Here is a 27,283-nt window from a genome sequence, read left to right as displayed (position 1 = left end):
AGGAACACTGTGTTCTGGTGGTGGTTTATCATTAATTTAAAAGATCAGCGTTTATAGACAATGATTTCATTGATATTTATAGATCTTTACTCTGCTCATAGAGTAGGTTCTTAAATTCCAAAACCTGCTTCACTGAATTCCTTTTGTCTAAAAAGTGATTTGTGATGGAAGTGCAAATTTGGGTTCTGTTCAGTTGTGTGTACATCATTGAGGCTCATGCAGCTGCTCTGATTTAGATTGGGATGGTGAATTTGTCAGAGCTTTTCTGTGTCAACAGAATTTTTTTGTAAATAACATGAATTAGCACTTTGGGCCTGTTGGTAAAGGAATGTTAATTCTTTAAGATCATTCAAATTAGAACTCTACAGGAGTAAAATATGAAAGTCTGTGGACACTGGTTGAAGTAAAAACACAATGCTGGAGAAACTCAGTAGGTCAAACAGTGTCCTTTATATAGCAAAGATAAAAATACATAACCAACATTTTGGGCTTGAGCCCTTCATCAAGATACCTCAATGAAGTACACTATTTGACCTGCTGAGTTTCTCCAGCATTGTGGTTTTACTAGAACTCTACAGGAATTGGCTGTTCAGAGAAAGAGAATTAACAGAATTTCTCATCTTGTTTGAGTGACCAGTCACATGGCATTGGTATGCTTTTAGTTTCCCACCCCAGCTTCTCCTCACTCAGCATTTCTCTCCAATTCAAATCCACCAATTTCTTTCCAAAAGAGCCCAGTGTGCCCACACTTTCCAAAAGAGCCCAGTGTTCCCACACTTTCCAAAAGAGCCCAGTGTGCCCACGCTTTCCAAAAGAGCCCAGTGTGCCCACACTTTCCAAAAGAGCCCAGTGTGCCCACACTTTCCAAAAGAGCCCAGTGTGCCCACGCTTTCCAAAAGAGCCCAGTGTGCCCACGCTTTCCAAAAGAGCCCAGTGTGCCCACGCTTTCCAAAAGAGCCCAGTGTGCCCACGCTTTCCAAAAGAGCCCAGTGTGCCCACGCTTTCCAAAAGAGCCCAGTGTGCCCACGCTTTCCAAAAGAGCCCAGTGTGCCCACGCTTTCCAAAAGAGCCCAGTGTGCCCACAGGACTAATAAATGCAAGTAGGTGGTGCTTCAACATGAATTTTTTAGTTTTATTGATTATGTATACATGAATGTGGTGTTTTATTAAAATTCTTAAATAAAATGTTTAAAAAATAACATGAATTTCTTCTGCTCTGTTTAAACCAAGCCCTGTCATTGCACTTAGATTAAAAAAAAACCTCTGCTGGCCTGCCCCTCTCTGCGCATCCTATTATAGAGTTGCTTTTTGCATACTAAAGTGAGCCCATTGGCCCACCATATCAATGTAGACCTCTTTTACTCTCCTGTACTATTCCCATTTCTCTGCATTGGAACCAAGTTCTATGTTTGGTATGTAGCAATAGAACTGGTGATTCAATGCTTAAATGCAGAGGTTTCTAATTATTCAGAAACCATCCTTGTCATTGCTTCTGGCTGAAGCATTGGCAGGTCATGTAGGCCCTTGGAATTGTGCTGGTATTATATGCAACATTATTTACTATCAACTTTTCCAGTCTTCCTCATACCTTTGTGAAGCTCCTTCCTCAAGATGGATAATCTCAAATTAAGATATTCCAAGAATAAATCAAGAACAGGGGTTAGTCGTTTAGGTCTAAGTGGAGAATTTAGAAATTAGATTTTAATTTTTGGAATCCTGTCTTTCCAAGAACTGACTAATCACTGCAAGGTGCACCATCTTGGGGCATATTCACTGACGCATTGTAGAAGTGAAGAAATGTAGGCGACGTGCTCAGGATGCTGAGGAAGTAGGGGTGCTGACGTGCTTTCCTGGCCATTGTGTTGACATGGATCACTTGCTGGAGATGTCTGTTCCTGGGAACTTGATGGGATACAGGTTAAATATTATGGACTGTTTTGAATGTTGAGAGGTAATGCTTGCTATGCAAGTGAATTCCTTTATCGACTGGAGTGGAATTTGCTTGTACTGACAAAATTTAACATCACAAATGATGTGGAGACCCCCCCCCCCCCCCCCACAGTGTTGATTTAAATTTGAAATGTGAATCACATCGATTACATATAAAAACTAGATCATGGGAATTGAAATACAGCAATGTTTGTTCCTACAAATTGAAATATATTTCACTCTAAATTGGTTGTTAGTACCCCAAGTGTTTCCATTGATTTCTTTTAATATATACATGGTACTTTCAAAACAATTACAATGAAAAGGTGTCTCATTATGACTGTGACCACAACAGTTTCTACACACTTTTGAATGTGAGAGGTTGTGGTGAGGTGTCATTCTTTTCTGGTTCTGCTCATGTATACTCTTTGAATCTCTTTGAAATCAACAAGATATTTGCTAAATCTCCTCAGATAACCCCAGGTTTGTTCATCAGCAATTTCAGTGTTAGGACATTTAATCGTTTCCCAATCACTAGATTGCATATCCTTATCCCAGCAGGTTTGGAGCAAATGGGATCCTTTCAGCTTTCACATAACATTGAATTAGGCAGCAGGACTATAGCCTGGTTACTTGTATTTAAGAAAGCCATGTGAATAGTGTTATGACTGGAAGGCCAAGAGAGGGTGAGGGGGAAATCTGCTCTGTCGGAAGGCTGTACCAGAAGCCAGAATAGTTGAGCAGTTAGTAGGTATTGGGGAAAGTATTAATAAAAGGCGAGGAGGGATTTATTATTGTAGTATAATCAACTCCTATGGGGTTGCAAGCACTGGGGTTTTGTCTGTTTCAAGTTCTGCTTTCAAGCGGAGAGAGACCTAACTGGAGCCTCAGAATGTTGTCTTAAAATTGAGTTAAGATTGTATTCTTAGATTTTGCTTTGTGTTTTTCCTGAATTGGAATGCAATGCATTGGCCTGCTTTTAGCTGTGCTGCATTTTATTATTTAGGGTTCAAACAAAGTTTACACAGCGCCAAGCATTTTTGATGCTGGGGCGCACCTACCCCAGATAAGGGTTACTCCGAAATTCGATTGTTTGATCGAATCCAACACACTCGAGTACCTGGCCACACTTAATGTTTCAATACAGTTGATAATTTCCCAGTATCCGTGTTCTATATTGCAGCATGTGACCGCACCTCCATGCTCTGAGATGGTGAGAGGCACGGCCTTTTTTTTGTAAATTTTATTTTTCATTTGCATCAATACAAGTACAGTATTATCCATATCATAAAGAACAATAAAAAATGATGCAAAATGAATACATATTTTCTCCCCCCCCAAAATAGTAGGGTAGAAGAAAAGAAAGCCTCTTGATTAGTTAAATTTCAAATTTACATAATGATTTTGAACCTTGAATTAACTAAGGTGAGTGGCGGACGCCTTAGATGAAGTCGTAGCAATAAAATCCATATAAGGTTTCCAGATCCTATCAAGTTGTTCTGGTTGATTCCATAAATTATACGTTATTTTTTTCTAATGGTAAACGGTTTAGTAAGTGAGAGGCCCTGTTGATAATCCTTGCAGGGTCTGGCCTGAAAGGTTGACCACTTGTTTTCCTCCCACTGATACTGCTCAACTTGCTGAGTTCCTTCTTCAGCTTGTGTTTTTTTTGCTGTTGATCCTGACTGCTCATTATCCTTTATGTCATGTTAACATGATTGCACTCCCTTATTAATGAATATCAACACATACCGCCCATTAAGACTTCAAATAGCCTGTCAAGTAAAGTTGAGAAATCTAAGTGGATGGTGTTGGCACTTGATAAGAAGATTGACAATCTACAAGGGAAATGAAGGGAGAAAATCAAAACATTTTGACAAAAGGAATACACTGTGGGCTCTTAACTAAGTGGCTTGCATTTGTGTATTCTCTGGCTGCACGAATTTGAGCCAATGCTCATGGAAAAAGCAAAGATCTGGATCTCTGTTGGAAGTCCAGGTATGACCTGCGGAAGACTACCTTAACAGCAAAGAAGCAATTTTCACAAACAGAATTAAATACTCACCAGCTCTGGCAGAGCTTGTCGGCCATTACATCTGACAAGGTGAAGCCTAACACCATAAATGCCTGTGATGCTTCACTCCCTGATGGGCTGAACACCCTTTACGCTCACTTTGAAAAGGAGAATTCAACTGTGCCAGTGAGGATCCCTGCAGAAGATGGCGACCCTGTGTGGATGACGTCTGAGCAGCCTTCAAGAGGGTGAACCCTAGCAAGGTGCCAGGCCCTGATGGTGTACCTGGCAGGGGACTGAAAATCTGTGGCAACCAACTAGCTAGAGTGTTCGCGGACAATTTCAACCTCTCACTGCTGAAATCTGAGGTTCCCACTTGCTTCAAAGGGCTGTCAATCATACTGGTGCCCAAGAATAGCAGAGTGTGCTTCCTCAATGACTGTTACCCATAACTACTGTGATGAAATGCTTTGAAAGGTTGGTCATGCGTGCACTGCAATTTGCCTATCACAGCAATCATTTCCCAGCAGATGCAATCTCAAGGGCTCTCCACCCAGCCCTAGATCAGCTAGTTGAGCGGTGTCACCACAACATCCTTGCACTTGACGTTACCAAAACTAAGGAATTAATGGAAACCAAGAGACCACAAATCAGTCCTCATCAAGGGTCAGCAAAGAAAAGGATATGGTGCACCGGGCCAAGCGGCCGCATAGTGAAGTGGGTTGAACCGTCGCCCGTGAGGCTTGCTGAGTGGCTACTCAGCACCATGGGCCCTGATCACCACTCACTCACCTGGCTGGAGTGGCGCGCGCGGTTGGGTAGCAGCACACTGGAGAGTTGGTTATTCACCTTCGAGATGGAGCGGGGCTCCCATCGTCTTTAAGACACGCGCCCTGCAGGTGAGTGGCAGGCACAGGATGATGTCACTTCTGGTTCTGGGTGTCTGGGCCCAGAGGGATTTAAAAGAGGAGGCAAATTCAAATAAGTCTCTGGTGTATTCATTTACTACTCCTGGAGTAGTCACAACAAAGCAACTTCAAATTCCTGGATGTCCACATCTGAAGACTGATCCGGGGGCCATCATGTCAAAAGTATGCCAACAATTCTATTTCATTAGGGAACTGGTATGTCACCAAAGACTTGCACATTTTTACACGTGTATCATGGAGACCATTCTGACTGGTTGCATCAGTCTGGTCTGGAGGTGCCAATGCACAGGACAGGAAAAGGCTACAGAGGGATGTAAACTCAGCCAGTGCCATCATGGGAATTGGTCTTCACTCCATTAAAAACATCTTTAAGAGGCAGTCTCCATCAATCCCCTTTTCTCACTACTGCCATCCAGAAAGAAGGACAGGAGCCTGAAACACGCCCAACGTTACAAAAATCTCCAGCATAAGATTTCTGAATGGACAATGGAACCCATGGATACCACCTTGCCTTTCTCTTTCTTGCACTAATTATTTTTAAATCTTGAGTCTACAGAGTTGAAATTTATAGCAATTTTGCTGCAAAACAACAAATTTTGTGACACATTCATGACATAAACCTAATTCTGACTTTTATGCTCGGGTGGTACCAAGTTCATTTTCTGGCAGCTGGCTCTCCCGTTTCAGACTTTGTCGTGGAATGGTGGGACTCGATGTACTGGGATTGCTTGAAGTGCTACTGGACTTAGAAAAGCAAGAACCAAATGTCTGTTCCAATACATGCTCATTGCACTGGAGCACATTTTCATTCACTTTGTGAATGGTAAATGTAACCATCCTGGAACTTTCAATGAAGTGAAACATTGAACAGTGGAATTCAAAGATATTTATGGATGGATACAGGAGCGATCAGTGAAAATCTGTTGAATGGCTTGAGGAGCTGTATGCCTCACCTCTGCTCCTACTGCTAGCTGTGTTTGTTCTTGCTTTCCTCTCTCCATTGCCCATACTTAATTCTGCGAATAAGATCCAGCAGTTAACTGCCAAGTTTTGCAGATTTGACATTAGTAGCTTTCAGCTGACTACACTTTGGCTTTGTGACAATGTTAGGATTACTCCCATTTTTTTTTGTGAGGGAATAATACATTTGGAGATTTACTGGTTTCACTTTAAGTAAGATTCCGGATGAAATGTCCAGGGTTGTGTCATGGTAACTGCCTGCAGACCACCAACGTGGCTTTTATGAATCAACACTGGAGCCTGTATGTCCAGCTTTCAGCGTTGTGTGGCTAGTTATAGAAATATTCACAACCTGTACAAGTCCTTCACTGTTGTTTAAAGTGAAAGTCAGATTAATTTTAAAAAAAACATAAATGCAAACTCTCTCTTGCCCATGTCTAATGAATACAGTTTGTGTGGGTTCTTTTTTTACAACCAGATATGGCCTGAAGTTTCAGTGTTACACATTCACATTTTCTCCTTTAACTTGAAAGTATTAACATGTGCGCCAACTGAAGGTTAAATCTTGATTTATAAACTTGGATTTTGGCCACTGCTGTCTTTTTCCCCTCTTCTCTGGAGTGTGCCTAAATTATGCCACTTCCATCGATTTTGAATAGTTTGGCACATCAATGTCCTCAACTGTATCACCAGCTGCACAACACCTTGTAGCACGGCACTTTTCATTTGTCAACAGCTATTTCTTTTTAGTTGTCATACTTTAAAATCACTTAAATGTATTTGGAGAAAGAAACCTCGCAAATGATTACTGGCCTACTGCCGATTAAGTTTTGCCAATTTGGAAAGCATGCATTCTTTACTCTTTGCAGTCACACTAAATACTGATGGCTTGAATTTTCATGAGCTTTGTCAGTATACATCTTTAAACATTTCAGTTTTCCCATATCCATTGCATTTAATTCTATAGGGCAGATGTGACCTTTCTATTGCACCTCCACATAACGTCTTGATTTTTCTTCTATTACCTGAAAGTTACTGAGCTTTTGTTTCTCCATAATACCCTGGAAAGTGGGGTGTTCATTTGTTCAATCATTCCCTTGCTGCTGCCTTTCAAACTGTAATTGTAAAATCATTCTTGAAATTAAAGGTTTCAAAATGTGCACCCGCTGTTCTCAATTTTATCAAAAGGAGTTCCTTTCTCCTTTGCAATACATTTGCTTTACCCATCTTGGCCTCGTCCTTCCAAGTCATCAACAATTATGACAAGTTTGGAGTTAATGAGGTGGTCATCTTTGTTGAGGTGCAGAAAGTTTCCCTCCAAGGATGATTTTTGCAGTTCAATGGATTTTTTAAAAACCCTTTCCCTCTAATCTCACTAAACCTGAGTTGGTCGTGGGGGAGCATAACTGGAATCTGTCAATTTAATTAGCAATAAATCAGGAATTTTGAAAGAAGCTTCCTTATCCAAACCCTGGTGAGTATGTGGAACTTGCTAGCGCAGTTTGCAGCAAATGGTAAGACATATTTACAAGGAAGCTGGAGAGGGGTGTGAGCAAACAAAAGTTCTGTTGATTTAGATGAGGAAAGATAATAAATGCTGAGCCAGTTGGTTGAGCTGAATAGCCTGCCTCTCTACTGTATACCTCGATATGCATGTCAGGAAAGCTCATATGGGTGCCTTGAGGATTTAGTTCTTGCATCTTAATATAGTTTGATAGATCCAGAATGGTGACGATCCAGAGACCATGTACTCACCGGGATAGGTCGCAATGCCATGTGGCATTGAAAATGCAGCAAAATAGAAATTGTAACTTATTGCAATGTTGCATTGTGTTCTTTGTTGCTGAAGGGCAGTCTAACTCATCTTGTCTGAAAATGGGCAGGGTGATATTTGGATCACTTTGCTCACCTGTGTGTGCAGTGTAAAACCTCACAAGCCAAACCCTGATCTTTTTGAGTCTCAATTTCCTTTTTCCAAATAGTTGAACTTTTGATTCAGATTTAATGAACAAGAAGCTCCAGGGACTCGGCAGGTAGACGGCATCCATGGAGAGAAATGGACACTTAATGGTTTGGGTCCTTGTTTTGAGGGACTATGGGTTGAACACAGGCAAATGAGACTTGGCTTCACTCAACAACTTGGCCAGTATGAGCAATGTTGGGCAAAAGGGCCTGTTTCTGTGCTGTAAAACTGGATCATTGAGAAATCTAGCCCCTTGGCAAAAGAAGTGAGGCTGCGTGTATCATGTGAACTGTGTCCAGCAGGAATGGATAAAAGGAAAATGAATGCCTCAAAAACAGGACGGAGAATGGGATTTCAAATAGCTTGTAACCAAAGTAATTAATGGGAAATAGATACTCACTTTTCTGCCGTGCACACAACTGTTTTCTGTTCCAAACTGCTGCTTCAGGGAGTGGTTGAAAAATAATTAACATCAACCCTTAGCAAAGTTCCCCAATGAAATAGAACCAAAATGAGGAAAGGAATGTGAGTGAGGAAAACCTCTGCTCGCTGCAGGGATCACAAAGCTCACCTTTCTTGAGTTGACTTACTCATCCCAAATCAGAATCTGCCTCGCTGGCTCAGTTCTACCATCTGGGTTGTGACCCACTGACCTGGCTTATGTATTTGTTCATGATATTTGAGAAACTGAAACCTGCTCAAAGTGGAAAGCACTAGTATTGTGCAATTCATGAAGCAAAAAGAATTTATGAACTACATTGTGTGTTTGCCCTATGCATGTGATTTGGAAAATGTCCATTTGACTCATCAAAGCCTACTTTCCAAATTTTGTGCATGGTCACCTTGCTGGGTTTCTCTTCTGTAATAATGTTGCCTTCCTAATCTATGTGAATCCAACAGTTATTACAGATAAATAATATGCACGGGTGAGTGGAATTTTGCAAGTTGTCTGTAGTCCAGAGGGATTTAGGAGGTGTTGCAGTTGATCTGTTTAAAGCCTCTTCCCCTCCCTATCCATAACTGCTTTCCATTCATCCGCTGGCCAAGGTGTAGTTGAATGAGCTTGGAGCAGAGGTGACATGCTGTAATTTCCTCAGCTTGCAGGCAACCAAACCCCTGTTCTCAAGCTGAACAGTGGGCATGTCCTTTAAATACACTTGTTCTTATATTTATATTTATCTTAACTTGCCCTCTGTCTATTATTCAAATGAAAATCAAAGTCAGAAAAGTTTGTGGAAAAATAGAACTGCTGAAATTTTTGTCAGGGCAGACTTACATTAACAGGTCCTTTCGGCCCACGAGCCCATGCCACCCAATTAACCTAACCCCCAGTACGTTTTGAAGGGTGGGAGGAAGTCAGAGCACCCGGGGAAAACCCACGCAGACATAGGGACAAAGTACAAACTCCTTAAAGAGCATGGATTGGAACCCCAACCGCTATGATAACTGTGCGGCCCAGAGAGCTGTTTCCCGTGTTTACTGTGCTCAAGATTTGAAACGATAATTACTCAACAAATGGTGCAAGAGGCAAGAATGGCAAAGGCTTACATTTCAGCATTCCGTGCTGGGAACAAGTTCAGTCTATAACCATGTATAACTAGTCAGAACAGCACTGTACTAATCTCAACCAGTTTGTCACCATAATTCTCTCAGAACAAACTGGTCTCCCATTGCTTATTATGTATTTGTAATAAATGTTTGAGTTAAGCAGAATGTTTTGCTTGTTTCATTATGGCTGAGTTCACGGTGTCTGTTTTGGTTTTAATTTGCATTAACATTTCCAGACAGCACTTGATTTCTAATGGTGCCAAGTTTCTGCTCAGTTCTTCAGCCGGTGTTAATTCATCACAGAGCAAGAGAAGAAATGAGGTGAGGTCTTGAGGTTGACAGGCAACTGGTGGGAATGCTCATTGCTTATGTACTACACGTGATTTCAACTACATGACACTCTGCATTAATGCACAACCTGCAAATAAGCCTTGCTACTTAATTTGTTAGACTCTGCACATTTATCTTGATCCACCTGCATTTCCCCTTTCCTGATGCTCAGCAAATGTTTCCGCACCACTTCAACATTGTGCTCGCTGTTGTAGGTAGAGTTGAAGATGTTTCTGGCCCTCCAATACTATCCAATTAATTAGACTTTCAACTTGATAGCCCCCTGTTGAAGGCCTTAATGATTGAGCGGCTTCTTTTGCTGCTTGCCCTTCTGTACCTGGCCCTGTGGATGGACTGTGTCATGGGGACTTGGCTATACTTCAGAGTAGCGTTAGCAGGCTGAGAAGAGCTGCTGGCCAGCGAGCAGCTGTGGGAAGCTCTTTTCACCATCCAAGGCCTGTACAGTTATGGTAGTAGTACTGCACATAGTTCAGATCATTTAACATAGGGTTTTTTAATGAAAACTGAACACTCATGGATGCACCCCACCTTATACAGACATTCCCACCAGCTGACTCCATGCATTGACTCTACTTCAAGTGATTGGGCAATGGTTCTCTACAAACTGGCTGATTGGATCAAGCAAAGGTGAAGCGACATCCTAAATGCTTTGGCAATTAATCTATTTGGCTTTTGGCCATCTCAATAGTTATTGGCTCTTCTCTACATTTTTTGAATATTTTATATATAAATTTTCAAACCGTTTCCAGTAATCAAAATCACAAATTACAGTTATCAATTATATATAAAATTTGCTGTTGAGTCCAACTCATTTTATCCCCACTTCCCTTCCCCTCTCCCCTCCCCCACACTCAACAGACCACAATTATGCCCAACATGCAGGACAGCCACAACAAAGGTATGGAACACATCAGGAATTTGTCATGGCCTAACTAGGCTGTTACATTTTCCTTGACTTACTTGATTGGGATTGGATTGACTCCCCTCCCTCCCTCAGTAGAAGGATAGACAGGGAAGGTAGGGCAGTGAGATACACAGTATTACTATGCTCCTATTAAATTTAAATATGGTTGCCAAATTTTTAGGAAGATGTATGTTTTTTCCCTTTAGTTATAGCTAATTTTCTCCAGGGAACACAGCTTTGCGTTTCCATATTCCAGCACACAATGCCCAAGTTGGAGTCAGATTTCCAGGTAACTGCTATGCACTTCCTGGCCACTGCCAATGCGATCATTACAAATTGGACTTAGAATTTGGACAGCTTTATCTTAAGTCTCATGTCCATCATATTTCCCAAAGGAACAGCTCTGGTTCCTGTGGGAATTCTTTACCTATGATTTTTTTTTTCTAGGGCTTGGCCTAGTTCCACCCAAAAGAGTCTCACCTTGGTACACATCTAGATTCTGTGCACAAAGGTTCCTGTCACAATGCCACTTCTGAAGCATTGGTCTGAAATTTCTGGTTTAGCCTTGGTCAGTTTTTGCAGTGTCAAAATATAGCTGGTGGAGAAAATTACTCTGGACCAGCCTATGCCAGGCGTTAATAATCTCACCACACCCACCCCCCTGTGCCACATCAATTTTGGTCTCATTTTTAAAAACCAGCATAAATGTATTAACCTTTAATGGTGTGAAGGTACAATTTGGCTTGTACTGAGTGAGTTGCAAGAAATCTGATGCTAATTTGCTAACCATAAGCAATTCAACTGATAATGTGTAAAGCAGTAGCATTGTAATGTTGCAATAGTGTTTTGTTACTGATCTATTGGTCATCTTGTTGAGTGATAACAGATCACATTGCTCATCTGTGTGTAATTCTAAAGCATCACAAGCCAAGCCCTGACCTTGGAGTCCATTTTAATTTCTTCAAATAGATGGGCTTGATTCAAATATTTGCATTTAATTCACAATGAGAAACTGAAGGAGCTCAGCAGATCAGGCATCATCCATTGGAGAGAAATAGGCAGTTAATGTTTTGGGTCTTTTTTTTTGAGGTATTGATATTTTGCATTATTTAAATTTGGAACTGAATCTGGCTGAGTAATTTGCACATTCACTGAAATTTTTCCAAAATTTGGTAACGAAAGTCCTGATTAATGAGAGCTTTCATGCTGAGGAATTTTCTATGGTTTCATTAAAGTTTCTTTACAAGCAGTTTACTGCTTAATTTTGAGAATCCCGATGTTGTTTGCAAGGCTAGTATTTATTACACTCCCCATTTATCCTTGAAGATGGTGGTGACCTAGCAATTGAACTACATACAGTCCTTGCAAGATGCTGCTCCTACAGAACTGTTGATAAAGTGGAATGGGAGAGAAGGAAAGAGTTGCGAGATTTAGACCCACCAACAATGGTGGAACAGTGATGCATTTTTTAACGGGGGTGTTGTACAACCTTCAGAGTTATTGAGGTTCAGTAACTGCTGTGCATTTTGTAGATTGTGAACCCTGGTGGAGGGAATCGGTTTAAGATGTGGATGGGGTGCCAACCTAGTTTAATTGTTTTGCCCCTGAAAGTGTCATGTGTCATTAGACTTGCATTTATCTAGGCACGTGGAGAGATCAGCACGGTCCTGTCTTGCATGGTGGAAAGGCTTTGGGACATCAGGAGGCAAGGTATTTGCCACAGGATACCCAACCTCGGTGCTGTGTGCACCAAAATAAACATGTGACCAATAAATCTAACTTTGTACATCTTTGGAATGTGGGAGGAAACTGGAGCACCCGGAAGAAACAGACAGAGGGATAACGTTCAAACTTCTTGCAGACAGCGACGGATTCGAGCCCAGGTCGCTGGCACTCTAATAGTATAGCGCTAACTTAAAATCTTCAAAGCAGTTTCCTTCAAGCATCGTAAACATCATCTCTGCTTGAACTTTAAAATAGCAGATGATGGCGGAAAACAAGAAATGCATCTCTTGCAGCTAAAGTACTCTCTTGGCATCAATATGTCAGCATCTGCTGTATATTGTCCAAATTTCATTATTCGTTCCCAAGAGACTCTCAAGCTCTACCTATTTCGAGAAGCACATGCTTCCAATGAGGGGGGACAACTAATTTGGATGCCAGCATCTGGTAGGAATTGTTGAAAACAACATTTGAATGGGTTCTTGCTCATGTTTTTGCTGCTGCAAACAGAAACCTTATTTATTGCTGTAGATATTTGTAGTTTATTCAATGTGCACCTTTAAGTTCCTTGACTTCTGCCCAGATATACACAGAATGGGATTCTCCATATGTTGGATAGAAACAAGCGGATAAAATCTCGACCAGAGCGTTTCCAGACCTGCAAAGACCAGTTTGATCTGATAGTAACATGTGAGGAACGCGTGTACGATCAGGTGCTTGAAGGTAAAATGGCCATCCCTTGTGCTCGCCACCCTGTTGACCTAGCTGCTTGTGAAACGTGGTTTGCTGACGTCCCCATCTTGTGATTTCCCAGATCTGAATTCAAGAGAACAGGAGACATTCCAATCAGTGCATGTCATAAACGTGGATATTCAGGATAATCATGAAGAAGCTACAATTGGAGCTTTCCTCATTTGTGAACTGTGCCAATGTGTAAGTGTTTACACTTTTGTGTATTGGGAGCATGGGGAACAAATGTGAAAGAGTGCACAGCGCAGAATTACATCCAGCAATCCAAGTGGAATGTACGTTCCGCAGCCAGATCTACACAGGTCAATTTCCCACTTTCCTTCCTGGTCCAACGCAATATGATTGTTTGTAAGTTTTACATGATGTGCTGTTACTTGAGCAGCGAAGTGGAATGTTCCTCGATGCAACTCACTGCTTTCTGGTAGGTGATTTGGAGTTTGAACAACAAATTTGTCTCTTTTGACCAGAATTGTACTGGCCTGTTTTTGTTCCTGTTCTAATTCAGCCATCAGCATTAGGATTTTTTTTTTCAGGTAATCATTTAACTCGCTGTCTGCAACTTCGCATGGAGCTGCATTCTCGATTATAACAATTGTCGGATTCCTGCAAACAACCTTTGGGGGAGAAAACAGTTCCATTGTTGACGTTGCATCTGAACCAAAATCAGTTGGTTTTGGCATTTGATTGACTCGTTACTTGTTTTAACCAGCCTTTCCTGTTTCATATTTCTTGTGTAACACAAAAGTTATGTCTTAATAATCTCCAGTAATTTTCAACAAGGCTGTAAATAGTTTATAATCATAATGCAGAGATAGTTAAACCGTAAATTATTGAAAGAAATGCTCTGGATTGGGAAACAATTATAATTGTTATATCGGCCCCTGATATCTGCACCGAACACGAATCTGAAATCGAACTAAATCTCTTCTGTTTGCACATTATAAATATTCCTTCCATAATTCTACCTAGAATTCTTATAGCTTCCACCACTATCACTGGCAGCTCGATGCAGCAAGCTCCCACTCTTTGTGTAAAACATCTCCTTTAAACCCTTACTTTAAATGCATGCCCTTGAGTATATCCTGGGGAAAAAGGTTCTGACCATCAACCAAATCCGTGCCTCTCATAATTTTATAACACCTACTGGTTTCCTCTCCAGAGAAGACAACCCATGTTTGTCCCACCTCTAATCCAGGTGAATCTGCACTCTTTCCAAAGCCACCACATCTTTTGCTGCACACAACACTCCAATTATGGCCTCACCAAAGTTTTTTTACTGGTGCAACAGCACCTCCTTGCTTGTGCGCTCAGTGCCCTCTTTACCATTCTATCTACTTGCATACCCATTTCCGATGAGCCAAGCACCTTGCCCCCGATCCCTCTGCTCATCAATGGTTTTAAAAGTCCTGCTGTTAACAGTATGCGTTTGACCTCCCAAAATGCAATGCGTCACATTGGCTGTTTTAAACTCCATCTGCCATTTTTATGCCCACATCTGCAACTAATTTATATCCTATTGGAAATTTGTCAGTCCTCTATACCATCTGTATCTTCCCCAATCTTGTATATATCTATCTCTATATCACGAAATAGAGCTGAACTCACTGATCATGGACCTCCAGCCAGAATAACATCCTTCCAACCACTATTCTCTCTCTTCTGTGCACAAGTCAATTCTAAATCAAACCATCAGTTCTCCACATATCCCAAGTATCTTCTGGATCAGGCAACCATGATGGACCTCATTAGAGTCCATAAGGACGAAAGGCCATAAGAGATTGGAGCAGAATTAGGCCACTTGGCCCATTGAATCAGTTCTGTCATTTGAATCATGGCTTCTTTTCATCCCCATTTTCCTGCCTTCTCCCCCATAACCTTTGATCCCCAATTAAGAACCTTCCTGTTGACGGCCTTCATGGCAGGGCTGTGGAAATTAACTCCACAGATTCACCACCCTCTGGCTGAAAGAATTTCTCATCTAAAGGGACATCTTTTTATTCTGAGGCCATGCCCTCTGGTCCTAGACAATCCCACAGATGGAAGCATTTCTACGTCCACACCATCCAGCCCTCTCAATGACCACTCACTACTCTGTTCTCACCAACCACCTTTGTCACTTCAAAACAATTCACATTTGTAAGACATGACCTGCCCCACAGAAAGCCATGCTGACTGTCCCTAATCAGACCACGCCTTTCCAAATCCCTAAGTAGCCTCTCCAATCGTTTCCCTACCACTCATCAGTACAATTTCCTGCTATATTGGCTTCTCCCCAGTCTGGAGAGGTTACTTTGAGAATATAACCATATAACAATTACAGCATGGAAACAGGCCATCTCAGCCATTCTAGTCCAAACTGAACCAAGTACTCTCCTCTAGTCCCACCTATCTGCACCTTCCCCATCACCCTCCATTCCGCTCCCATCCATATACCTATCCAATTTTTCCTTAAATGACAAAATGGACCCTGCCGCCACTACTGTGGTGAAGATTCCCCTCTTGTTACTTCTAAACTTTTGCCGCTTAACTCATGACCTTGTTTCAAGCTCTCCTACCCTCAAGGGAAAAAGCCGATCCACATCAGCTCTATCTATTCCCCTCATAATCTTAAATACCCCTATCTCATCCCGCCTCAACTTTCTCCGCTCCAAGGAATAAAGACCTAATCTGCTCAATTTTTCTTTGTAATCGAGATGCTGAAACCCAGGTAACATCATCATAAATCTTCTCTGCACTCTCTCTACCTTGTTGATATCCTTCCTATAATTCGGTGACCAGAACTGCACACAGTATTACAAATTTGGCCACACCAATGTCTTGAACAGTCTCAACATCACCTCCCAACTCCCGTATTCTATGCTTTGATTTATAAAGGCCAACATATACTAAAAACCTTCTTCACCACCCTATCCACATGAGATTTTACCTTCAGGGAACAATGAAACATTAATCCACTCCTCAATGCCCTCCCATTTACTATGTATGTCGTGCTTTGATTATTTCTTCCAAAATGAAGCCCTTCACACTTATCAGCATTAAACTCCATCTGCCATCTTTCAGCCCACTCTTCTAAGCAGTCTAAAACCTTTTTCATTCTCCACAATTCTATCCATTTTAGTATCATCCACATATTTGCTTATCCAATTTACCATCCCATCATCCAGATCATTAATGTAAATGACAAACAGCAATGTACCCAATACAGAACCTTGAGGCACACCGCCTGTATCCACTATGATTGGCACCTCCCTTCCAGCTACTGTTGAATCCATTTGACTATCTTGTACGACTGAACCTTCCTAACTAACCTTTCATGCGCAACCTTATTGAAGGCCTTACTGGTCCATATAGACAACATCCTCTGCTTTCCCTTCATCAACATTCCTAATCACCTCTTCAAAAAATTCAACAAGATTAGTCAAACATGACCTTCCACCCATAAACCCATGTTGAGTATTCCTGATCAGACCCTGTTTCTCCAGATACTTATACATACTATCTCGAAGAACGCTTTCCATTAACTTACCTACCACAGACGTCAAACTTACAGGCCTATAATTGCTAGGCTTGCTCCTCAAACCCTTTTTAAACAAAGGAACCACATGAGCAATATGCCAATCCTCCGGCGTATTAATGTCATTTGAAAAACCACTGTCAGAGCTGCTGTTATTTCCTCACTAACCTCTCAAGGTCCTATGGAAAATCCCATTGGGAGCTAGAGACTTATCCATCTTTGTCATGGTCCCAGCAATCTCCACTCTCGCCCTTATTTCAAGAACCTGGGATATATTCCACCAGATCCTGGAGATTTAACCATCTTAATGTACTGCAAAAGACCCAGCACCGCCTCTCTTCTCAGGCTGCCCTCGCGTGCTTGCATTCTCCACCCTGCTCTCATAAACCTCCATATCCTTTTCCTTGGTGAGTACCCTGTTCGTATCTCACCCACTTCCTCTGATTCTGAGCATAATTTACATCCTCTGTCCATGAGTGAGTTAGTCCTATTCTTTCCCAAGTCAGCCTTTTGTTTTTAATGCAAGGATAAAATGCCTAACAATTCTATTTTATCATGCTTGTCAAGGGCATTTCATTAGCACTTTTGGCAAGTTTATTCAGTGTTCACACAGCTGTGGATCTGCTTTGGACCTGTTGAGACAAACTCCCGGAGCATTAGAGTCGTAGAATTGTGACTGAAGCAGGCCTTTTGGCTTGATACGTACATAGGAAAGCAGAGGGAAAAATCCCCACTCAACTTTGTGGATCTGCCTCCTCTGCCGGGAGTGATCCTGCCTGCCCTCTTGCAATGGGGCAGTGGCCTGAAGCAAGAGAGGTGGTTCCTTTTGACTCTGCTTCAGTCCCTTCCCACCAATTGAATCTGCAGCCCCAGTTGGGTAACAGCCTGCTTAAATTTCTGGCAGTGGAGCCCCACTCCCGTGCAAACAGTGCCAGGTTTTATGAAAGACGAATGCATGCGGGAGACTGGTACATTATCTCAATATTTTAGTGAAATAGATGGTTTGAGCATCTTAATTACCATCAGAATGTCATGCCTTTTTTCCCCTTTACCCTTTGTTTAAAATCAGTTGTTGAGGTTAGTTTGCAATCATTGCCTGATACTGTTCTTTTACACGGTTATCTCAGTACCTTTAATGATGGGGGAAAAGAGGGAAAGAGAATCCCAACAACAAGCAAATTCTGCAGATGCTGGAAGTCTGAAGCAAACAATAAACATTGGAAATTCTCGGTGGAGGGAGGAGCAGAGTTGGTTTCTGCAGGGCAATGACCTTGAGAGAAGAGACGGAATCCGTATGGATAAAGGGTTTGGGTTGGAAACATCCAGCATTCTTTTCCTCCGAGTTCCTGCAGCAGCCCCTCAGTGCAAGGGTCACTGGGGAGGGGACGGTGGCCCTCGATTAGGTATGGGTTTGGCACAGGACAAACTGCTGACCCTGTGCCCCTGCTCCACTCCTTATTCTGCTGTCTCTGTGATGTTGATAACTTTGGGGGTTGAATGTTCAGCCTTGGGAGAAATCATCACTCACTCCCCCCCCCCCCCCCCACTTTTCTCCCTCTCCAACTTCTCCCTTCTTTCTCCTCCACTTCTCCCTTCCCCCCCCCCCCCCCCCCCAAATGAGAGAGATCATCTCTCGTCCGTCCCAGTGTCTCCCTAACAAAACGCTGACCTTCGCCGTCTGTCTGTCTTGTCTAGATTCAGCGCACCGAGGATATGGAGAATGAGATCGATGAGCTGATCCAGGAGCTGGAGGAGAAGAGTGGCCGGACCTTCCTGCACACAGTCTGCTTCTACTGAGGGGCGAGGGTGGGAGGGAGGAGAGGCGCGCAGGTTTCTGCCGCCGCTGCAGTGCTGATCTGTATATAATTTATAGTCTATTTTAAGTTTGAATCGCTGCTCGGTGCGGGTCCTGTGATGTGTCTCACCACTCTCTTGCAGGAGACTGATGATGGCGCAGAGTGTATCAAACGTGAAGCTTCATTAAAAAAAACACAAACCCTGGCCGGAGTTCACTGCCTGTCTCGTTATTTTTCAAGTGGAGGGGAGTGGATCCTCCCCAGCTCCGGCGCGGCGCCCACTCCCGTCCTCCCCGGTCCGGCTCCGGCGCGGCGCGCACTCCCGTCCTCCCCGGTCCGGCTCCGGTGCGGTGTGGAAGGCAAAAGTGCGGCCAGCACAGGGCGCTGCGGCCACCACCATCCCCCTCTCCCCTCCCGGTTGGAGGGCACCACCGAACCCTCCCTTCCTCCCCTACACTTCACTCCCCGTGTCTCCCGACCCCTCGCCTCCCTGGTCCCCCTCCTCTCTCCCTCACTTTTCCTGCCCCCGCCTCCTTCCCACATCCATTCCCCCCCCCCACCTTCCCAAGTTTGCTCCGTGTCCCCCCATCCCCGTTCCCCCCCCCCCCCAGCTCGGCGGCCGGGGGCGGATCAATGTGAACTGCGGCAGCGAACCGATGTGGCGCATGTGAGGGAGCGCGGAGCGAGCTGGTGGGGGGGGGGGGGAGAGAGGGAGTGTGTGTGGGGTGGGGGAGGGGGAGAGCCAGGGCCACCGGGCGGCCGCACACACGCTCCCGGGACAGCCGGCTGCCTGCGAGGAGACGGTGCGGTCCGAGCTCGCCGCCAACACCATGCTCTTCATGCTGGTGGGGACATCGGTGGCGATGGTAAGCGGCTGCTTCTCGCTGCATGCTGAGCGTTGCGGTGTTCTGCAGGGGCTGGCGCCGGCCTCATCCCCGTGCTCTGCTTCCCCTCGTCGGTCCCAAGCCTCACCTGCTCTGCTTCTGCTTCTTGCCCCTTTCCAGGCCATAGCTTGTATCGTGGACATGAACGCCCTGCTCGACCGCTTCCACAATTACATCCTCCCGCATCTGCGCGGCGAAGACCGGGTCTGTCACTGCAACTGTGGAAGGTAAGGGGGCAGCGGCGGCCCTTGTCCCGTCTCCCCCAATCGCAAGCCCCCTCCTCTCTCCCCAGTGGTGACCCGGGTCCCGTCTCCCCCCCTCCCCATCCCAAGCCTCTCCTCTTCTCCACTCTATCTCCCTTTCTTACCCCCACACTGACCTTTTACAATCCCCTTCCTCTTCCCCCACCAACAAATCCCCCTCCCTCTACGCCCGCCCTCCTCTCTCCCCCCACTCAACCCCTCCTCAGCTCCCCATTGGGGAATCAGGACCTGTCTCCACATTCACTGCCCAACCCCCACTTCCCCAACCCCCCCACCTCTTCCCCCAACCCCCCCACCTCTTCCCCCAACCCCCCCACCTCTTCCCCCAACCCCCCACCTCTTCCCCCAACCTCTTCCCCCAACCCCCCCACCTCTTCCCCCAACCCCCCCACCTCTTCCCCATCCTCCCCACCTCTTCCCCCAACCCCCCACCCCTTCCCCCAACCCCCCCACCTCTTCCCCCAACCCCCGCACCTCTTCCCCCAACCCCCCATCTCTACCCCGTCCTCTCCATTTGTCCCCCCGTCGTCTCCATTCCTCCCCCGTCGTCTCCATTCCTCCCCCGTCCTCTCCAACTCCCCCCCGTCCTCTCCAATCCCCCCGTCCTCTCCATTCCCCCAGTCCTCTCCATCCCCCCAGTCCTCTCCATTCCCCCAGTCCTTTCCATTCCCCCCGGTCCTCTCCATCCCCCCAGTCCTCTCCATTCACCCAGTCCTCTCCATTCACCCAGTCCTTTCCATTCCCCCAGTCCTCTCCATTCCCCCAGTCCTCTCCATTCCCCCAGTCCTCTCCATTCCCCCAGTCCTCTCCATTCCCCCAGTCCTCTCCATTCCCCCAGTCCTCTCCATTAACCCCCCCGTCCTCACCTTCTATCCCCCATCATTCCTTCCACTGTCCTCTAATTCCATTCCCTATATTCTTCTTCCTTCCTTTTCCCCATCCTCTCCCCCTCATTTCTGCCTCATCCTCCCCATTATCTCTGCCCCCACCCTCTCCATCCCATCTCCTCCGCACCTCTGCTCCACCTTCTCTTTCCCATCCTCTCCTCCCCACCTCAATTCCGCCCCCATTCTCTCCTCCAAATCTTTCCCTTGCCACCTCTAATGGTGCCTTCTTCAGCTGACCCTGCAGCCCTTGTCGCTGTTCCCCTTCACGGATTATCTCCACCTTATTACAGATCTCCATCCCTCTTGCTTCACCCCTGCTCTGTCCCATCTGTCCACGTCTCCATCTCAACATCTCTCTCACCCCTCCCCTTTCCCCTACTCTCCCCGCTATCTCCCAGTCCCTTTTCTAACCCCCCCTTTCTCTCCCCACCATCCCGTCCTCTCCTCTTTTTACAATGTGTGTTGATGATTTAGATTATGAAGTGAATGGTTTTGTGGCAAAGTTTGCAGATGAGACCAAGGTAGGTGGTGGAGTAGGAAGTGTTGAAGAAACTGAAAGGTTGTCGAGAGACCTGGACAGTTTAGGAGAGGGGGGCAAAGAAATGGTAGATGAGGTACAATGTTGAGAAATGTACAGTTGGACATTGGAAGAGGAAATAATTCCAGCCCCACTCCTCTCCCCACTCTAACTCCAGCCCCTTCCTCTCTCTGCTCTGACTCCAGCCCCCTCCGCTCTAACTCCAGCCCCCTCCACTCTAACTCCAGCCCCCTCCGCTCTAACTCCAGCCCCCTCTGCTCTAACTCCAGCCCCCTCTGCTCTAACTCCAGCCCCCTCCACTCTAACTCCAGCCCCTTCCTCTCCCCAATCTCCCACCCCAACTCCAGCCCCCTCCTCTCCCCACAGCCCCCTCCTCTCTAACTCCAGGCCCCTCTTCTCCTTGCTCTCCCACCCCCTCCTCTCCCCAATCTCCCACTCCAACTCCAGCCCCCTCCTCTCTCCACTCTAACACCAGCCCCTTCCTCTCTCCGTTCTAACTCCTGCCCCCTCCTCTCCCCAATCTCCCACCCCAACTCCAGCCCCCTCCTCTCCCCAATCTCTCACCCCAACTCCAGCCCCCTCCTCTCTCTGCTCTAATTCCAGCCCCCTCTTCTCCCCGCAGCCCCCTCCTCTCTAACTCCAGGCCCCTCTTCTCCTTGCTCTCCCACCCCCTCCTCTCCGCGCTAACTCCAGCTCCCTTTTCTCTCTCTGCTCTAACTCCAGCCCCCTCCTCTCTCTCTGCTCTAACTCCAGCCCCCTCCTCTCTCTCTGCTCTAACTCCAGCCCCCTCTTCTCCCTGCTCTCCCACCCCAACTCTCGCCCCCTTCTCTCCCTGCTCTAACTTCCGCCCCCTTCTCTCCTTGCTCTAACTCCCGCCCCCTCCTCTCCCCGCTCTAACTCCAGCCCCATCCTCTCTCCGCTCTAACTCCAGCCCCCTCCTCTCTCCGCTCTAACTCCAGCCCCCTCCTCTCTCCGCTCTAACTCCAGCCCCCTCCTCTCTCCGCTCTAACTCCAGCCCCCTCCTCTCTCCGCTCTAACTCCAACCCCTTCCTCTCTCATGGCCTTCAGCTCTTTGTATGAGAATGCAGTTGACATGGTTGGTAGGTTTGCGGGTGAAACCAAAATTGATGATGTAGTGGACCGTGATCTCAGTGTGAACGTGGGTCAAGGAATTTAACACTGTTGGCAATGTGAAGTCCTGCATTTTTCGCAGGACTTGCAGAGTAAATGTAACCCCCTGAAGAGTGGAAGGATAGAGAGAGACCAGTGGTCCAAGTGCATAATTCCCTGAAAGTGGTAGGACAGACAGGTTGGTGCTTGTCTTCATTAGAGCAGTGAGCACAGTAACTGGACATCATCTCAGAAATTGGTGAGAAAGCTCTTGAGAGTGCATTCTCTGTAGTTGACTCGTTAGAAGAGGGATGTCATCAAGCCAGAAAGGTTGTGAAAAAGATTCACAGGATGTTAATGGTTCAGGAGGGATGAGTAAGAGGGAGAGACAGGTTTGGCTGGAGCACAGGAGGCCAAAGGGTGGCCTTAAAGAGGTTTCCCAGTGTAGAGGAGTCCACAACTACAGGTCACAGATTGAGAGGGGAAAGATTTAAGAAGAACTGTGGACAACCTTTGCTCGCAGGATGGTGGGTGTATGCAATGAGTTGCCAGAGGTGATGACATTTTACTACAGCATTTCAAAGACATGGATCGGAAAATTTCAGAGGGATGTGGGCATCGCAGGGAAATGGGACAGGGAATTTGGTCACCATGGAGGATTTGTGCTAAAGGAACTGTTTTTTTTCTTCTTTCTTTTTTTCTTTGGCTTGGCTTCGCGGACGAAGATTTATGGAGGGGGTAAAAAGTCCACGTCAGCTGCAGGCTCGTTTGTGGCTGACCAGTCCGATGCGGGACAGGCAGACACGATTGCAGCGGTTGCAAGGGAAAATTGGTTGGTTGGGGTTGGGTGTTGGGTTTTTCCTCCTTTGCCTTTTGTCAGTGAGGTAACTGTATAGTAAAACCCAATGACTTTAACTCACTGCTCCATCTCTCCCCCCACTATGTCTCGCGCCCCTTCTTGTTCTCCCTCCCCTCTCTCTTGCTGCCCCTCTCCTCCCCTCAGTCTTGCTTGTCTCCCTCTTCTCGCTCCTCTCTCCCCTTCCATCTTGCTCCCCCTCTCCCCATTGCATCCCACTCTCTATCTCCCCCTCACTGTCTCGATCCCCCTCTTCCCCTCTGCTTTGTTCCCTCCTTGCTCTAACTCTGTCCTCCACTCTTTTAGACACCACATTCACTACGTGATTCCTTACGATGCTGATCAGTCAGTGGTCGACTCCTCGGAAAATTACTTTGTGACGGACAATGTAACAAAGCAGGAGATCGACCTGATGTTGGGGCTTTTGCTGGGCTTCTGCATCAGTTGGTTTCTGGTGTGGATGGATGGTGTCCTACACTGTGTGGTTCGGGCCTGGCGGACAAACAGGCGTTATGGTGAGTGGATCCCTGATGAGATCTCCCAGTGACTGGGGAGATGCACGGGCCAGGATAAGATACTACAGCCAAAACTTCCATGAAGTTCCTGTAAGACCCATTGGCCACTCACACCAGAACAGGCTGATGGAGCAGAGATTGGGCTATTAGTTTGAGCACATCATGGGAGCTGTGACCATGTTCCTCTGACCTTGTCTGCTTAAAGCCAGGGCTGGTCCTGGCCGTGCAGGATGTGGTTTATTGTTACACTGTATGTCCACTTTATAATTATCCCCCCCCATTTCCCTGTGATGCCACTTTCAACCCTTCTTCCTCTTAATTGGCTGTTTCACCTCTTTTGTCAACAACTGTCCCCGTATCCCACCATCTTTTCCCTGTCGCGGTGGGACAAATCTATCCTGAACCCCACAAAAGTGGTCCATAAACATCCTTCACATTACATCTGTGCTTTTCCTGAGAATATCTGTTCCCAATTTACTCTGCCCAGTTCCTGCCAAATCCCATCAAAATGAGCCTTTCCCCAATTAAACACTTCACCCTATCCTTCCCCGCAGACCTGCTGTTTTCCCACCATTTCCTGTTTCCTCACACTTCCAGCATCCACGGTTTTTGTCCTATTTTTCTTGGTGTTTTGAACCATTTGCCGGCATTCACTCATCCCCACCCCCCCCCCCCTCTAAATCTGCTTCTTCTTTGCCTTTCCTTTCAGATGATTCCTGGTCCTGGATCCCGAGGTTATGCAATCTGAAGGATTTCAGGAGGCGGTCCCACCGGCAGTACGAAGAATCCACAGGGAACATGGTGCACATCAAACAGAAACTATATCACAACGGGCACCCGAGCCCTCGACACCTGTAACCTTCAACTGCCAGAAGCTGGGACTCGAAACATGGAGCCTGTGGAGACTTCCGAATCCTTTTAAAACCGGATCAAAACCACTGCTGCTGACGTGAGACGGCCCTTGTCCTGAACCAGTGACCTGTACATTTTGTAAATATCCTGGGTTACAGCCCAAAGCAGCTGCTTCTCTGTAATCTCTTCTTATTTTGAGTACTTATACCGAAGAGGTGTTTCAAAATGACTCGATGGTAATCTGGTTTTAACTTCTTTGCAGACTTTCCCATCTCATTAATATTGGTTGTCACTCCCCTGCCTGCCTGTAAACTCGGATCTCCCTCCATCCATCAGAAAACCACATTTGGTGCACTTTGATAAACTAATGGGACACCCGACTCTTTCAAAGATTGCTTTAAGGGCCCTCATTTTAAGGAAGATATGCATTGGCCCCAAGTAATTGCACCAACCCAGCAGGATGACTGGAACTCCAGCCCGATGGCAGAGATAGTTGGGTCCCCGCTCTCTTGGTTTAGACCTCCAATGCCTGAACTCGTTTGCAAGGCAGACAGGCGAAGTCTTTTTATTTGAACATGGAAAAATGTTTAAAAACACACCGAAATGCTGGAGGAACTCAGCTGGTCTCTCAGCGACCATAGGAGGTAATTGTATTACCTATGTTTCGGGCCTGAGCCCTTAAGGAATAAGCAAAGAATATAGAGAACAGGAAGGCTCAGAATAAAGACAAGACTGGCTGGGGGAGGAGTCCAGACCCACAAAAGGTGTTAATTGGAAAAGAGGTGAGAATTGATTTTGGCTCTTTGAAAAGGAGACTGAAGGAAAAGAGAGGGAAAGAGAGAGTTGGGGGGAAAGAAGGGGGTGGAGGGTTTGACAAAAGCCAGAAAAGATCTGGTTGGAGGGTGGCCTCAATCTAACTGCAGGAGAGCATGGACAAATGTGTCAGCAAGGGAATGGGTGGCCACTGGGGGAATCCATGCTGTGGCGGTGCACAGAGCCGGGATGCACAACAAAGCGGTCGTCCGGTCTCTCCGACGTAGAGGAGACCTATCTTTACCTCCTATGGATGCTGCATGACTAGCTGAGTTCCCTCAGCATTTCAGTGTCTGCGGACTCTCGAGTTTCACGCAGTGTTCAGATCTGAAGTGACTCCAGTTCTAGTGCTAGGACCAGGTAAGGAATTCAAGGCCTAAATTACATCATCAGCCCCTTGCACTGAAGGGATCTAGAACTGTACAATTCTGCAGGATGTAACTTGCAGACAAGTGTAAAAATTTAATTGTCTGCAATACTCTGAACAACATGATTAAAAATATAAATTCCCATGGCTTCTCCTTTTATTAAAGTTTAATATGGCAACAGACAGAACAGGAAGTTTTATAAATTTGTAATTTTTTTTGAGCAGTTAAATTGTTACATCCCCTCTCTCAACCTTACCCCACATCCTGTTCCCACCAACTCCAATTTATCCAGTGCAGGAATAGTCTTCCTTCAGCCCCGTACCCTCCCTTAAATCAGAAGGCTGGTTCATGTCTGCGCTGATCTGGTGTTCATCTGGTATCCATGGGTTATTGGTGTCGAACAGAAGATTTCATGACTGGGGTTGGAATGCATACCCAGTTTAGAAAGATGGTCTCTGAGGGGCAGTTGGCAATTCAACAAACTGGGAAATCCAATCCAGCGGAGCAGAACCAAAGTGATGGCCTTCAATCGATCACTTGATTATAGGAAGATACAGTAAACGCTAGAAATCTCTGGAAATCCCGTTCCACATGCTCCATGGTGACATCCATGGATTCCAAGTGGGATGAGAGATCAGGGAGAGCGAGGGGTGAGTTATCACGATGTGTGTTCGTCTTTGACTCGTTGCAGTAGTGTTGATTTGTTATCTTGTCGAAATGTGTGTGAAGTGTGTAAGGGTGAAGTCGAATGAAGGTGCAAAATGCTTAAAAACGTGGCACATGTGAATGTGAAATGTGTCAGCAAAAAAAAAATTAAAGAGTAATTTCAATGTTAATTTGTGTAAAGATTAGAGTTTTTTTCCCCTCCCATTGTGTCAAAATTCCAGGTGACTAATACAAAAGGTTTGTGAATGAGATGGAACTAATCAGTGCTTCAGTACTAGAGTTGCACTGTCGGAGGCGTGCATGTGGTAAAAAGGTGCATCAGTTAGCACTGCCACCTCAGTTCTGGGGATCATGGTTTTATCCTGACCTCTGGTGGCTACTCCCCCAGGTGCTCCGGCCAAAATTAGAGTTGATGATCATGTGAAAGAACAAGTTGAAAGGGTGATAAGGCCAATGGGGTTAACACAAGTCCTGCTGGCAGTCACACCTGAGGAACTATTGGCCAAGGCACACACCAGTATTAGTTTCACCTGGACTAGTATTGAACAATGCAATATGACAAGCCTTGTTGATTTTGGAGGGGCAGAGTTAACCTGAGGAAGTGTGGGATGAAACGAAGTCACTGCCAAAATCACAAATGTGAAAAGTCCATTTGACCTAATTTGATCTTTTCCCATTCTTTAAACCAGTGATGTAATCTCAATGTCTCCACTTCTATCACTTGATAAACCTCTCCGTTAAAACAAATCCAATGCACTCTCATGAATCTCTGAGGTTTAAAACATCCCTTTGCACTTGTAATCGAGAACAGGCTATTTTTAGTCTCAAAAACTGGGTGGGTATGGTATAGACTGTGATTACAAAGTGGGGCAGTTTTAACGTAGATGACTTAGAGCTCAGTGTTTGGAAGTCAAAGATTGTTAATTTTACAGGGCAGGACTGTAAACTCCAAAGACAATGGAAACTTCTATCTCTTGGGCTACCTTTGCCTTCTGCTTGTTCAAGAGAGCAGATTACACTGGACAAAATTCCCCCCCACCCCCCCAAAGGTTTGCTTCCTGAAAACAAATTGGTGATTATCGTAGGCAACTTCAAACTGAACACACACAATTTTAGATTTGCTGCATCACATAGGAAGTTAGAGAAACATT

The 27,283-nt window shown here is 45.4% G+C and overlaps 2 protein-coding genes and 1 long non-coding RNA gene across 5 annotated transcripts in view; 2 read left to right on the top strand and 1 right to left on the bottom strand.

The window, feature by feature from the left end:
• ssu72 (SSU72 homolog, RNA polymerase II CTD phosphatase) overlaps nucleotides 1-18,585 on the top strand; it is a 90,510-nt gene extending 71,925 nt beyond the window's left edge. Inside the window, exons 3-5 of the mRNA XM_069918796.1 lie at nucleotides 12,904-13,043; nucleotides 13,135-13,253; nucleotides 18,280-18,585. Of these exons, the coding sequence (XP_069774897.1) occupies nucleotides 12,904-13,043; nucleotides 13,135-13,253; nucleotides 18,280-18,381 (361 nt within the window). The 3' untranslated portion in view covers nucleotides 18,382-18,585. The remainder of the gene's footprint in view (nucleotides 1-12,903; nucleotides 13,044-13,134; nucleotides 13,254-18,279) is intronic.
• LOC138754482 (uncharacterized) lies at nucleotides 12,836-19,439 on the bottom strand. Of its 3 annotated transcripts, none has more exons than XR_011351789.1 (2): nucleotides 19,353-19,439; nucleotides 12,836-13,136 (listed from the first exon to the last, which is right to left on the bottom strand). It is a non-coding gene; the product is annotated as an uncharacterized lncRNA (long non-coding RNA). The 3 variants fall into 3 exon arrangements; XR_011351791.1 differs by lacking the exon at nucleotides 19,353-19,439 and adding an exon at nucleotides 18,254-18,815; XR_011351790.1 differs by lacking the exon at nucleotides 19,353-19,439 and adding an exon at nucleotides 18,582-18,815.
• On the top strand, nucleotides 19,111-26,302 carry LOC138754480 (transmembrane protein 240). Its single transcript, XM_069918797.1, has 4 exons — nucleotides 19,111-19,246; nucleotides 19,385-19,491; nucleotides 23,225-23,433; nucleotides 24,143-26,302. The coding sequence occupies exons 1-4, from the start codon at nucleotides 19,211-19,213 to the stop codon at nucleotides 24,289-24,291; spliced, it is 501 nt and encodes a 166-aa protein (XP_069774898.1). The 5' UTR covers nucleotides 19,111-19,210; the 3' UTR covers nucleotides 24,292-26,302.
• Nucleotides 26,303-27,283: the final 981 nt, after the last annotated feature.

The sequence above is a fragment of the Narcine bancroftii genome, chromosome 2 (genome assembly GCF_036971445.1).
Source record: "Narcine bancroftii isolate sNarBan1 chromosome 2, sNarBan1.hap1, whole genome shotgun sequence".
Taxonomy (NCBI): domain Eukaryota; kingdom Metazoa; phylum Chordata; class Chondrichthyes; order Torpediniformes; family Narcinidae; genus Narcine; species Narcine bancroftii.
Note: the sequence above shows the minus strand (reverse complement) of the source record. Positions and strands in the feature narration are given on the sequence as shown.

Bases quoted from the DNA above. Each gene is read 5' to 3' on its own strand.
- LOC138754480 (XM_069918797.1), top strand. From the start codon at position 19,211: ATGCTCTTCATGCTGGTGGGGACATCGGTGGCGATG. The intron at 19,247-19,384 runs GTAAGCGGCTGC...GCCCCTTTCCAG, and splicing joins TGGGGACATCGGTGGCGATG to GCCATAGCTTGTATCGTGGA. The intron at 23,434-24,142 runs GTGAGTGGATCC...CTTTCCTTTCAG, and splicing joins GCGGACAAACAGGCGTTATG to ATGATTCCTGGTCCTGGATC.